This window comes from Dendrobates tinctorius, unplaced genomic scaffold (genome assembly GCF_039654945.1).
Source record: "Dendrobates tinctorius isolate UK_male_01 unplaced genomic scaffold, ASM3965494v1 ptg000105l, whole genome shotgun sequence".
Lineage (NCBI taxonomy): Eukaryota > Metazoa > Chordata > Amphibia > Anura > Dendrobatidae > Dendrobates > Dendrobates tinctorius.
The window spans coordinates 8,047,294-8,061,968 of NW_027361773.1; the positions used below are offsets into that span (position 1 = coordinate 8,047,294).

The 14,675-nt window shown below is 40.1% G+C and overlaps 1 protein-coding gene across 1 annotated transcript in view; it reads left to right on the forward strand.

Moving 5' to 3' along the window:
- Positions 1-14,675, forward strand: part of ITIH5 (inter-alpha-trypsin inhibitor heavy chain 5) — a 190,898-nt gene that overhangs the window by 153,097 nt on the left and 23,126 nt on the right. The window contains exon 8 of the mRNA XM_073589035.1: positions 9,488-9,659. Within this exon, the coding sequence (XP_073445136.1) occupies positions 9,488-9,659 (172 nt within the window). The remainder of the gene's footprint in view (positions 1-9,487; positions 9,660-14,675) is intronic.

Genomic DNA, 14,675 nt, shown 5'->3' on the forward strand with positions numbered 1-14,675 from the left:
TATATATATATATATATATATATATATATATATATATATATATATAATTTAGAAATATATAGATTTTTTATTCATTCATTTTCATCTTTTGCTTTTTAAACCTTGCAAAAAGGAAAATGGGCCTATGCAAAAGTTTGGGCACCCTGTATGGTTAGTACCTAGTAGCACTTCCTTTTGAAAGTATCACAGCTCGTAAATGCTTTTTGTAGCCAGACAATAGTTTCTCAATTCTTATTTGAGGGAAATTCATCCATTCTTCCTTGGAAAATTCTTCCAGTTCTGTGAGATTCCTGGGTCGTCTTGTATGCACTTCTATTTTGAGGTCTAGCCACAGATTTTCAATGACGTTCAGATCAGGAGACTGTGAGGGCCATTGTAAAACCTTCAGCTTGCGCCTTTTGAGGATGTCTATTGTGGGTTTAGAATCATTATCCATTTGTAGAAGCCATCCTCTTTTCAACTTGAGCTTTTTATAGATGGTGTTATGTTTGCATCAAGAATTTGTTGAACTTTCATTGAATCCATTCTTCCTTCTAGCCGTGAAATATTCACTGTGTCATTGACTACAAACTAAAAGCATGATTGATCCACCCCCATACTTAATGGTTGGCAAGATGCCTTTTTTCTCCACACATACCTTTATGTTTACCAAAGGCCATACCTTTGTGGCCAAAGAATTCTATTTTAACCTCATCGGCCAACAGTATTTGTTTCCAAAATGCATCAAGCTTGTTTAGAAGTTATTTTGCATACTTCTGATGCTGAATTTTTGTGAAGAGAGTGCGTGATAGGTTTTCTTCTGATTACTCTTTCATGAAGGCCATATTTTTGTACAGGTGTCTCTGAAAAGTTGAACAATGTACCACAAATCCAGAGCCTGCTAAATCTTTCTAAAGGTCTTTTGCAGTCAAACGGGGGTTCTGATTTACCTTTTCTAGTAATCCTACAAGCAGTTCTCACTGAAAATTTTCTTGGTCTTCCAGAACTTATCTTGACCTATACTGTTTGTTAATTGCTATTTCTTAATTACATATTGAAATGCAGAAAGAGCAACTTGAAATTGATTTGCTATCTTCGTATAGCCTTCTTTTACATTGTGGGCATCCAACATTTTCATTTTCAAAGTTCTAGGCAGCTGCTTAGAAAAAATTAAAAAAATGGAAAATATTAAAATATATTTATTCTGCCTAAAATGCAAAGGAAATGTTTCATCTTTAAACTTTATACCCATTAGAGATCATTTCATTTTCAACTTGCTTAACTGGTCACAATAACAGTAATTTGGACCAGGGGTGCCCAAACTTTTACATGTCACTATATACATACAATTAATTAGAAAAAATATCCAAGGGAGCGCTTCTTTAAGGATAAGGATAATACAAATGAACAAATATTTAAAAATTCGCCACCTTCTCCAAATTGCCGGGTTATCAAGTACTTTTTTTTTTTTTTGCTATGGTCCTAAGAAGAGGCAGATAGTTGCTAACGTTCTGCCCACTGCCAATCTCTGTTGTCTCACAGCGGTCACAGACAATGTCATGCTGATTGACAGCTGGCTCCCAGTTGCCGAACTGCAAGGATTTGGCTGTCAATCAGCATGATGTCACCAGTCATGCCCTAACATAGCAGCTTGGAACAGGAAGAGTTGCTCTGTTAACATAAAGGAGCAAAATCGATGGAAATAGTGGTTTGTGACTGCTCTGAACTGCTGTTGAATAGAATAAACAGGTAGATAGCAACTACCTGCCTGCTAGCCCTTAGGCCCATAGTAAAAAAAAAAAATAGCCCCGGAAAACCCCTTTCTGACATCAGACGTACTATCCCGTCCATGGGACCCGGGCCCCTATGCCCATGGACGGGATAGTACGTCTAGTGCGATCAGCGGCACCGACGTGGTGAGCGTCGCTGATCGTGGCCTGGTGTCAGCTGATTCTGATTATCACAGCTGACACCCGGCACAATGTGTCAGGGGCGGTCACGGACCGCCCCGACACGTTAACCCCTTGCACACCGCGATCAAACACAATCGCGGTGTACCGGGGGTTAAAGGGAATCATCGGCAGGGAGGGGGCTCCCTCCGTGCTACCCTGAGCCCCCCACAGCAGCGCAATGTGATCTGTGATGTGACAGGACAGTGATGTCCCCCCTGGGACAACGTAATAAAGGTAAAAACAAAAAAAAGTGTAAAAATAATTTTAAAAAAAATCGCTAAATTAAAAAAAAAAAAAAATATTTCCTAATAAATTCATTTTTTGGATATAAAAAAACAAAACAAAGTACACATATTTGGTATCGCTGCGTCCATAACGACCCGCCCTATAAAACTGTCCCATTAGTTAACCACTTTAGCGAACCCCTTAAAAAATAAAAATAAAAAACGAAGAAAAAAATTATGATTTATTATCATACCGCCGAACAAAGTGCAATAACGCGCGATCAAAAAGACACATATAAATATCCATGGTACCGCTGAAAACGACATCTTGTCCCGCAAAAAATGAGTCACCAAACACCATCATCAGAGAAAAAATAAAGTTATAGCTCGCAGAATAAAGCGGTGCAAAAATAATTTTTTATATAAAATTGTTTTATTGCATTAAAGCCCCAAAACATAAAAAAATTACATAAATGAGGTATCGCTGTAACCGTACTGTCCCGAAGAATAAAACCGCTTTATCAATTTTACCGCACGCGGAACGGTGTAAACGCACCCCCCCAAAAGAAATTCATGAAACGTTGGTTTTTGTTCATTCTGCATCCCAAAAATCGGAATAAAAAGCGATCAAAAAATGTCATGTGCCCGAACATGATACCAATAAAAACGTCAACTCGTCCCGCAAAAAATAAGACCTCACATGACTCAGTGGGTCAAAATACGGAAAAATTATAGCTCTCAATATGTGGTGATACAAAAACTATTTTTACAATAAAAAGCGTCTTTTAGTGTGACAGCTGCCAAAAATAAAAACCGCCATAAACAGTAAATCAAACCCCCCGTTATCATCCCCTTAGTTAGGGAAAAATAATATAATTAAAAAAATGTATTTATTTCCATTTTCCCGTTAGGGTTAGGGCTAGGGTTGGAGCTAGGGTTAGGGCTAGGGTTAGGGCTGAGATTAGGGTTAGGGATGTGTTGGGGTGAGGGTTGGAGTTAGAATTGGGGGGTTTCCACTGTTTGGGAACATCAGGTGCTCTCCAAATGCAACATGGCGACTGATCTCAATTCCAGCGAATTCTGCGTTGAAAAAGTCAAATGGTGCTCCTTCCCTTCCAAGCTCTGCCATGCGCCCAAACAGTGTTTTACCCCCACATATGGGGTATCAGCCTACTCAGGACAAATTGCAAAACAACTTTTGGGGTCCTATTTCTCCTGTTGCCCTTACGAAAATAAAAAATTGGGGGAAAAAAAAAGGTTTTTTGATTTTCACGCCCGGGCGTTATAAACTTCTGTGAAGCACTGGGGGAGTTCAAAGTGCTCCCCACACACCTAGATAAGTTCCTTAGCGGGTCTAGTTTCCAAAATAGTGTCATTTGTTGGGGGTTTCCACTGTTTAGGTACATTAGGGGCTCTCCAAAGGCAACATGACACCCGCAGACCATTCCATCAAAGTCTGCATTCCAAAACGTCACTAATTCCCTTCCGAGCCCCAATGTGGGCCCATACAGTAGTTTTCTCCCACATATGGGGTATCAGTGAACTCAGGACAAATTGGACAACAACTTTTGGGGTCCATTTTCTCCTGGTACCCTTGGGAAATTAAAAAAAAATGGGGACTAAATCATGTTTGTGGAAAAAATACGATTTTTTTATTTTCACGCCCAGGCGTTATAAACTTCTGTGAAGCACTGGGGGAGTTCAAAGTGCTCACCACACATCTAGATAAATTCCTTGGGGGGTCTAGTTTCCAAAATGGTGTCATTTGTGGGGGGTTTCTACTGTTTTGGTACATCAGGGGCTTTCCAAACGCGACATGGTGTCCGATCTCAATTCCAGCCAAAAAAGTCAAATGGCGCTGCTTCCCTTCCGAGCTCTGCCATGCGCCCAAATAGTGGTTTACCCCCACATGTGGGGTATCAGCGTACTCAGGACAAATTGCACAATAACTTTTAGGGTCCTCTTACCCTTGGGAAAATAAAAATTGGGGGTGAAAAGATCATTTTTGTGGAAAAAATATGATTTTTAATTGTACCGCTGTACGTTATAAACTTCTGTGAAGCCCTTGTGGGTTAAAAGTTCTCACCACATATCTAGATAAGTTCCTTGGGGGGGTCTAGTTTCCAAAATGGGGTCACTTGTGGGGGTTTCCACTTTTTAGGTACATCAGGGGCTCTCCAAACGTGACATGGCGTCCGATCAGAATTCCAGCCAATTTTGCATTGAAAAAGTCAAACGGCGCTCCTTCCCTTCTGAGCTCTGCCATGCGCCGAAACAGTGGTTCCCCCCCACATATCAGGTATCCGCATACTCAGGACAAATTGCACAATAACTTTTCCAGTCCAATTTCTCCTTTTACCCTTGGTAAAATAAAAAAATTGAACCTGAATTATTTTTTTTGTGAAAAAAAGTTAAATGTTCATTTTTTTTAAATATTCAAAAAATTCCTGTGAAGCACCTGAAGGGTTAGTAAACTTCTTGAATGTGGTTTTGAGCACCTTGAGGGGTGCAGTTTTTAGAATGGTGTCACTTTTGGGTATTTTCTATCATATAGACCCCTCAAAGTGGCTTCAAATGTGATGTGGTCCGTAAAAATAAAATGGTGTTGTAAAAATGAGAAATCGCTGGTCAACTTTTAACCCTTATAACTTCCTAACAACAAAAAAAATTTGGTTACAAAATTGTGCTGTTGTAAAGTAAACATGTGGGAAATATTACTTATTAAGTTTTTTGTGTGCCATATCTCTGTGATTTAAGGGCATAAAAATTCAAAGTTGGAAAATTGCAAAATTTTCAAAATTTTCACCAAATTTCTGTTTTTTTTTTCACAAATAAACGTAAGTTATATGAATGAAATTTTACCAATATCATGAAGTACAATATGTCACGAGAAAACAATGTCAGAATCACCGGGATCCATGGAAGCGTTTCAGAGTTATTACCTCATAAAGGGACAGTGGTCAGAATTTTAAAAATTGGCCCGGTCATGAACGTGCAAACCACCCTTGGGGGTGAAGGGGTTAAGTTAACATTTATTATCCAGTCTATTTAAAATATACAAAATATTATTTATAAACCACAACAGATGAAAGCCTAATATTCAGCTGACAATAAGGTAGTTGTCACTGGGGTTTAGTATATAGATGATATTATATAAGGGTACGATGATAACAGAGTTTACAACTTAAACTGGATATGTGTCCTTAAATGCACATTCAGCCGAAGTGCATTGCGTCACAGTGATCCAATAGGTTAGTGCAGTGGAACACATGCTGCCGGCTAATCAGAAGCCAGCAGCTGACCTCGGCATGCACGTAATTGGGGGCACATGGCAGTGATGTCGTACGCTCCAGTTGCTTGCATGCTGAAGTCATCTGCCGTCTTCAGAAAAGAATGCTTGCTTTTTTTCTATGCATTAAAGAACAGGGAAACATATAGTTGGATTGGGAACATACATACATCAGGATAGGGGATATCTATACCAAGATGGACCTCAGGATAAGGGACACATGGTATATACCAGGATGGGTGAAATATATCCCAGGATGGTCCCATGATTAGAGACATATATACTAGGATGGAGGTTATATATAATGGGATGGAGCCCAGGATGAGGGACATATATATTAGGATGGGGAATATATAATCCATGATGGAGCCCAGGATAAAGGACATATATACCAGGATGGGGAATATATATACCACGATGCAACTTGTATGTCCTTATAGGATTTAGAATGCTACAAGGGCCGGTATATCTGTCCAACATGCAAGAGCAGGACCAGTTCCAAATTTTGTAATGGGTCCCATCAGACTCTAGTTACACCACTGGGGGACATGTTTGATTGTTTACAACCTTACTACCCAGGATAATTCAATTAATCCCCAATACACACAGTTTGGCGCATACCCTAAAAACACATTTCTTCAGACTGGCCTACTGCCCCAACACATTTATTTAACTATCCCTGTGTTGCCCAGTCAAAATTCTCTTCATAACCAGGATCCTTGTATCATGTTCTCACACACTTTATGCATTTAATAGCCCTCTGTGTCTGTACTTTTACAGTTGTGGCCAAAAGTATTGACACCCCTGCAATTCTGTCAGATAATACTCAGTTTCTTCCTGAAAATTATTGCAATCACAAATTCTTTGATATTATTATCTTCATTTAATTGGTCTTAAATGAAAAAACACAAAAGAGAATGAAGCAAAAAGCAAAACATTGATCATTTCACACAAAACTCCAAAAATGGGCCAGACAAAAGTATTGGCACCCTCAGCCTAATACTTGGTTGCACAACCTTTAGCCAAAATAACTGCGACCAACCTCTTCCGGTAACCATCAATGAGTTTCTTACAATGCTCTGCTGGAATTTTAGACCATTCTTCTTTGGCAAACTGCTCCAGGTCCCTGATATTTGAAGGGTGCCTTCTCCAAACTGCCATTTTTAGATCTCTCCACAGGTGTTCTATGGGATTCAGGTCTGGACTCATTGCTGGCCACCTTAGAAGTCTCCATTGCTTTTTCTCAAACCATTTTCTACTGCTTTTTGAAGTGTTTTGGGTCATTGTCCTGCTGGAAGACCCATGACCTCTGAGGGAGACCCAGCTTTCTCACACTGGGCCCTACATTATGCTGCAAAATTTGTTGGTAGTCTTCTGACTTCATAATGCCATGCACACGGTCAAGCAGTCCAGTGCCAGAGGCAGCAAAGCAACCCCAAAACATCAGGGAACCTCTGCCATGTTTGACTGTAGGGACCGTGTTCTTTTCTTTGAATGCCTTTTTTCTCCTGTAAACTCTATGTTGATGCCTTTGCCCAAAAAGCTCTACTTTTGTCTCATCTGACCAGAGAACATTCTTCCAAAACGTTTTAGGCTTTTTCAGGTAAGTTTTGGCAAACTCCAGCCTGGCTTTTTTATGTCTCGGGGTAAGAAGTGGGGTCTTCCTGGGTCTCCTACCATACAGTCCCTTTTCATTCAGACACCGACGGATAGTACGGGTTGACACTGTTGTACCCTCGGACTGCAGGGTAGCTTGAACTTGTTTGGATGTTAGTCGAGGTTCTTTATCCAACATCCGCACAATCTTGCGTTGAAATCTCTTGTCAATTTTTCTTTTCCGTCCACATCTAGGGAGGTTAGCCACAGTGCCATGGGCTTTAAACTTCTTGATGACACTGCACACGGTAGACACAGGAACATTCAGGTCTTTGGAGATGGACTTGTAGCCTTGAGATTGCTCATGCTTCCTCTCAATTTGGTTTCTCAAGTCCTCAGACAATTCTTTGGTCTTCTTTCTTTTCTCTATGCTCAATGTGATACACACAAGGACACAGGACAGAGGTTGAGTCAACTTTAATCCATGTCAACTGGCTGCAAGTGTGATTTAGTTATTGCCAACACCTGTTAGGTGCCACAGGTAAGTTACAGGTGCTGTTAATTACACAAATTAGAGAAGCATCACATGATTTTTCGAACAGTGCCAATACTTTTGTCCACCCTCTTTTTTATGTTTGGTGTGGAATTATATCCAATTTGGCTTTAGGACAATTCTTTTTGTGTATTTTCATTTAAGACAAATTAAATGAAGATAATAATAACAAAGAATTTGTGTTTGCAATCATTTTCAGGAAGAAACTGAGTATTATCTGACAGAATTGCAGGGGTGTCAATACTTTTGGCCACAACTGTACGTATTTTGACTGATAACCCGCTCACACAGCATTACATGAACGCTCGATTTCTTACATTATGGCTGGTCCGTACAATACAAGCAATTGTTACCATCCACCTTTCGTGCCTCCCCTATTTCCTCATAGATTGTATGCTTGGGAGCTGCACCCTCATTCCTCTTGGTATCCATTGATCTATGTGTTCATTGGTATGCAGTAATGTCTTATATTGTCTGTACAAGTCCCCTCTAAAATGTAAAGTGATGCGGAATATGTCGGTGCTATAGAAATAAAATTATTATTATTATTATTAACCTCTTAAATGCTGCTGTAATGATTGATAGAGCCAGTGCAATTTGCAGCAGTTAGACTGTATAAGACAGCCAGCACCTGAGCTGTATGGAGCAGGCTCAGCTCTTGAACATGTTCCATGCATGTAATGTGCAGATCGGTCATATTTGTTTGATGGATGTCAGTGAAAACATGAGCACCGATGGCAACCATTATTTGCCCGGGTTCTCCGGCTACTGGCGCTGACCCTGACTAAATACCGATGTGCTGATGTGGAAGCCCACTTAAGCATTACGTTGTCTGGACACAATGACCTTAATTATTGAAGTGACATTTCAGTGATGGATTGAGTCACATTACTTTTTCTTGATAAAGAAGATCTACAGCTGGTTACAGTTCATGGGTCCAGCTATGGAACATCAGTCTCTGTCTCACAAATCATCCTTTGTATCCACACTCATCTGTGTAGAAAATATGCTAATCTTGTATCTTCTTCCTGCACGCTAATCAGAAGTATGAGGAATTTCGTAAAAGTTTATAATTGCAGAAACTCTCATGCTTGAGATGGTTCGTTATCTTACAAGCTTTTTCTTTTTGGACGAATACAAAAGTCAAGCTGGTATCATTAGCGCTCTTTCTGTAAATATGGCATACCAAGCCTTCATGATATGACTGCAGCCAGAATTACAGAGTACAGAAACATGGCTGCATGAAGCCTGGCACTTGTATGATTGCCAACCATAGAAACAACCAATCATTTTTCCACAACCTGTAATACGATGTGTAAACTCCATTCCCATCCTGTATACTGCAGTGTATTTAATATGGAATCTGCACCAACAATTCAAACACAAATGCTGCACGTACTTGTGACGTTGCAGTGTATTTCCATGTTCTGTTTTTAGCTTGCTGCTGGGTGAACACCATACCATGGCATCTGTTTTTACTATATAGAATATCAGCATGGGAAAAAACTGCAAGTAATATTCCAGGGAGAGCCTCAGTTAGTGAATGTCGAGGGAAGCGATTGTCACGACCATTTTAAGCAAGTAGCATAAAAATGCTTACAATAGAATATCGTTTTGAATGCTCCAGAGACTTTGCACCCATGTGTATAGGTCCTTGGCATGAAAAAGGGAAAGCTTTACCCTGGATTAATTCTGATTTAACAGAAGTGTGGCCTAGTGAGTTAGAAATGTCTGACATGTTTTATACCCGACCGCTGAACAAGTTCTAACTGCTGGATTGTTCTTCTAACAGTGATGTAATATTTTTCTTCATTAGTTGGCACCAATTGCCTCCCCTCCTGCTTATATATAAGTTTCTTTGTTGAGCTGAATGTCTTTTTTTTTTTTCCTGTAGACCAAAGAAGCCTTATTTACAATTCTGCGGGACCTGAGGCCTGACGATCACTTTAATATCATAGGATTTTCCAACAAAATCAAAGTTTGGAAGCAAAATGAGCTTGTAAAAGTTTCTCCTAACAATATCAGAGATGCAAAAAAATTTATTTTTGGCTTGTCACCTAATGGAGGTAGGTGCTTATAAACTGCTATTTGTAGATAATCTGTTAGCAGGTGTTTGCTACCTCATCTGAGCGCAGCCTGATGTAGGCAAAGAGAAGCTGAATCCAACTATATATCACTTAGATTACTGGGTGAAGCAGATCTGACACAATCAGAGTTCCTAGATGTAGGATGAAGCAGAGCTCGGAAAGCTAACCCCGCCCACACCAGACTGTTTGTACATAGTCTATTAACAGTGATATGCTTATCACAAGGAGGCAGAGTTTGACAAGTGCTCACGTGCCAGCTAGTCACAGCAGTGATAATGTCCTTGTGCTAAAACCTTCACTGTAAGTAACGAACAGCCTGATATGTGATACATCGCTAAAATCTGTGTTTTAACCCTACCTCATGCTGTCCTCAGATTACATAGCAAAAACCTGCTGACAGATTCCTTTTATGCCGCATTTAACACACATAATTTTATAAGTCTTAATTTGTATACATTACAAGCAATCTCTATCAATATTATGTTTTATTTTTACTTATTACTATTTTAGCCCTACAATGTAAAATGTAAAAAATACACATGTGGTCAAAATTGTTGGTACCTCTCGTTTAATGACTGAAAAACCCAAAATGGTCACAGAAATAACTTGAATCTGACAAATCTAATAATAAATAAAAAATCTATGAAAATTAACAAATGAAATTCAGACATTGATCTTACTTTTGTCTTATTCAAGTTATTTCCATGACCATTGTGGGTTTTTCTGTCATTAAACGAGGGGCACCAACAATTTTGACCGTTCGTGTATGTATATATATATATATATATATATATATATACATATACAGTGGGGAAAAAAAGTATTTAGTCAGTCAGCAATAGTGCAAGTTCCACCACTTAAAAAGATGAGAGGCGTCTGTAATTTACATCATAGGTAGACCTCAACTATGGGAGACAAACTGAGAAAAAAAAATCCAGAAAATCACATTGTCTGTTTTTTTTTCATTTTATTTGCATATTATGGTGGAAAATAAGTATTTGGTCAGAAACAAGCAATCAAGATTTCTGGCTCTCACAGACCTGTAACTTCTTCTTTAAGAGTCTCCTCTTTCCTCCACTCATTACCTGTAGTAATGGCACCTGTTTAAACTTGTTATCAGTATAAAAAGACACCTGTGCACACCCTCAAACAGTCTGACTCCATACTCCACTATGGTGAAGACCAAAGAGCTGTCAAAGGTCACCAGAAACAAAATTGTAGCCCTGCACCAGGCTGGGAAGACCGAATCTGCAATAGCCAACCAGCTTGGAGTGAAGAAATCAACTGTGGGAGCAATAATTAGAAAATGGAAGACATACAAGACCACTGATAATCTCCCTCGATCTGGTGCTCCACGCAAAATCCCACCCCGTGGGGTCAGAATGATCACAAGAACGGTGAGCAAAAATCCCAGAACCACGCGGGGGGACCTAGTGAATGAACTGCAGAGAGCTGGGACCAATGTAACAAGGCCTACCATAAGTAACACACTACGCCACCATGGACTCAGATCCTGCAGTGCCAGACGTGTCCCACTGCTTAAGCCTGTACATGTCCAGGCCCGTCTGAAGTTTGCTAGAGAGCATTTGGATGATCCAGAGGAGTTTTGGGAGAATGTCCTATGGTCTGATGAAACCAAACTGTAACTGTTTGGTAGAAACACAACTTGTCGTGTTTGGAGGAAAAAGAATACTGAGTTGCATCCATCAAACACCATACCTACTGTAAAGCATGGTGGTGGAAACATCATGCTTTGGGGCTGTTTCTCTGCAAAGGGGCCAGGACGACTGATCCGGGTACATGAAAGAATGAATGGGGCCATGTATCGTGAGATTTTGAGTGCAAACCTCCTTCCATCAGCAAGGGCATTGAAGATGAAACGTGGCTGGGTCTTTCAACATGACAATGATCCAAAGCACACCACCAGGGCAACGAAGGAGTGGCTTCGTAAGAAGCATTTCAAGGTCCTGGAGTGGCCTAGCCAGTCTCCAGATCTCAACCCTATAGAAAACCTTTGGAGGGAGTTGAAAGTCCGTGTTGCCAAGCGAAAAGCCAAAAACATCACTGCTCTAGAGGAGATCTGCATGGAGGAATGGGCCAACATACCAACAACAGTGTGTGGCAACCTTGTGAAGACTTACAGAATACGTTTGACCTCTGTCATTGCCAACAAAGGATATATCACAAAGTATTGAGATGAAATTTTGTTTCTGACCAAATACTTATTTTCCACCATAATATGCAAATAAAATGAAAAAAAAAACAGACAATGTGATTTTCTGGATTTTTTTTTTCTCAGTTTGTCTCCCATAGTTGAGGTCTACCTATGATGTAAATTACAGACGCCTCTCATCTTTTTAAGTGGTGGAACTTGCACTATTGCTGACTGACTAAATACTTTTTTTCCCCACTGTATATACACACAGTTGTGGCCAAAAGTATTGACACCCCTTTAATTCTGTCAGATAATATTCAGTTTCTTCCTGAAAATGATTGCAAACACAAATTCTTTGGTATTATTATCTTCATTTAATTTGTCTTAAATGAAAAAACACAAAAAGAATTGTCCTAAAGCCAAATTAGATATAATTCCACACCAAACATAAAAAAGAGGGTGGACAAAAGTATTGGCACTGTTCGAAAAATCATGTGATGCTTCTCTAATTTGTGTAATTAACAGCACCTGTAACTTACCTGTGGCACCTAACAGGTGTTGGCAATAACTAAATCACACTTGCAGCCAGTTGACATGGATTAAAGTTGACTCAACCTCTGTCCTGTGTCCTTGTGTGTACCACATTGAGCATGGAGAAAAGAAAGAAGACCAAAGAACTGTCTGAGGACTTGAGAAACCAAATTGTGAGGAAGCATGAGCAATCTCAAGGCTAAAGTCCATCTGCACGACTTTCCTGCGTTATTGCTGTTTTGAACTGCTTGGACCATTGCATTTTAATGGATTTATGAATAAAAAGAAAAAAATTTTTAACAGCACCCTGGATTGCTCACGTTATTGCTGGACTTTGCTTTGTCGTTGTTTATATATATATATATACACTCACTGGCCACTTTATTAGGTACACCTGTCCAACTGTGTGTTAAGACTTAATTTCTAATCAGCCAATCACATGGCGGCAACTCAGTGCATTTAGGCATGTAGACATGGTCAAGACAATCTCCTGCAGTTCAAACCGAGCATCAGTATGGGGAAGAAAGGTGATTTGAGTGCCTTTGAACATGGCATGATTGTTGGTGCCAGAAGGGCTGGTCTGAGAATTTCAGAAACTGCTGATCTACTGGGATTTTCACGCACAACCATCTCTAGGGTTTACAGAGAATGGTCCGAAAAAGAAAAAAAATCCAGTGAGCGGCAGTTCTGTGGCCGGAAATGCCATGTTGATGCCAGAGGTCAGAGGAGAATGGGCAGACTGGTTCGAGCTGATAGAAAGGCAACAGTGACTCAAATTGCCACCCGTTACAACCAAGGTAGGCAGAAGAGCATCTCTGAACGCACAGTGTGTCGAACTTTGAGGCAGATGGGCTACAGCAGCAGAAGACCACACTGGGTACCACTCCTCTCAGCTAAGAACAGGAAACTGAGGCTACAATTTGCACAAGCTCATCGAAATTGGACAGTAGAAGATTGGAAAAACGTTGCCTGGTCTGATGAGTCTCGATTTCTGCTGCGACATTCGGATGGTAGGGTCAGAATTTGGCGTAAACAACATGAAAGCATGGATCCATCCTGCCTTGTATCAACGGTTCAGGCTGGTGGTGGTGGTGTCATGGTGTTGGGAATTTTTTCTGGGCACTCTTTGGGCCCCTTGGTACCAATTGAGCATCGTTGCAACGCCACAGCCTACCTGAGTATTGTTGCTGACCATGTCCATCCCTTTATGACCACAATGTACCCAACATCTGATGGCTACTTTCAGCAGGATAATGCGCCATGTCATAAAGCTCGAATCATCTCAGATTGGTTTCTTGAACATGACAATGAGTTTACTGTACTCAAATGGCCTCCTCAGTCACCAGATCTCAATCCAATAGAGCATCTTTGGGATGTGGTGGAACGGGAGATTCGCATCAGGGATGTGCAGCCGACAAATCTGCGCCAACTGTGTGATGCCATCATGTCAATATGGTCCAAAATCTCTGAGGAATGCTTCCAGCACCTTGTTGAATCTCTGCCACGAAGAATTGAGGCAGTTCTGAAGGCAAAAGGGGGTCCAACCCCTTACTAGCATGGTGTACCTAATAAAGTGGCCAGTGAGTGTGTGTATATATATATATATATATATATATATATATATATATATATATATATATATATATATATATATATATATATATACAGAATATGTACAACATATTTTTTCTGTGTGTAATTTGTGAGTCAATATTTATCAATTGATAATTCAAGTCCAATTAACACAAATCCATAGGACTCATGACAAGTTGGAACAATTATTATGTTTAGAGCTTATGCGAATCGACCATGTCAGTAATCTGTGGCCGCTGGATCCTTTGATGAGCTGGCCTGGTGAGCCATCACATGTGCGTCACGCCACAATGACGTTACACCAAACTGGATAGATAAATAAAGAGCTGCAGATGCGGAGAGGTCTTCAGAGCTTCTTGCCAGTGGCCATAGATTACGGATGTGGTCAATGTACTGGGTCCTGCAAAACACATCAACTCAATTTGTTTTATGTTTTTATTTCCTTTAGTCAGGGTTCCCCAACTCCAGTCCTCAAGGCCCACCAACAGATCATGTTTTCAGGATTTCCCTTGTATTGCACAGGTGATGCAATTATCACCTGGGCAATACTAAGGAAATCCTGAAAACAGGACCCGTTGGTGGGCCTTGAAGACTGGAGTTGGGGAACCCTGCCCTAGATTATTAAATTTAAAAGGTACTTAATGCTTAAAACAGTTTTAACATTGGGTCACAAAATATAAAAATAATGACACCTCTGATAATATTGCAATATATTA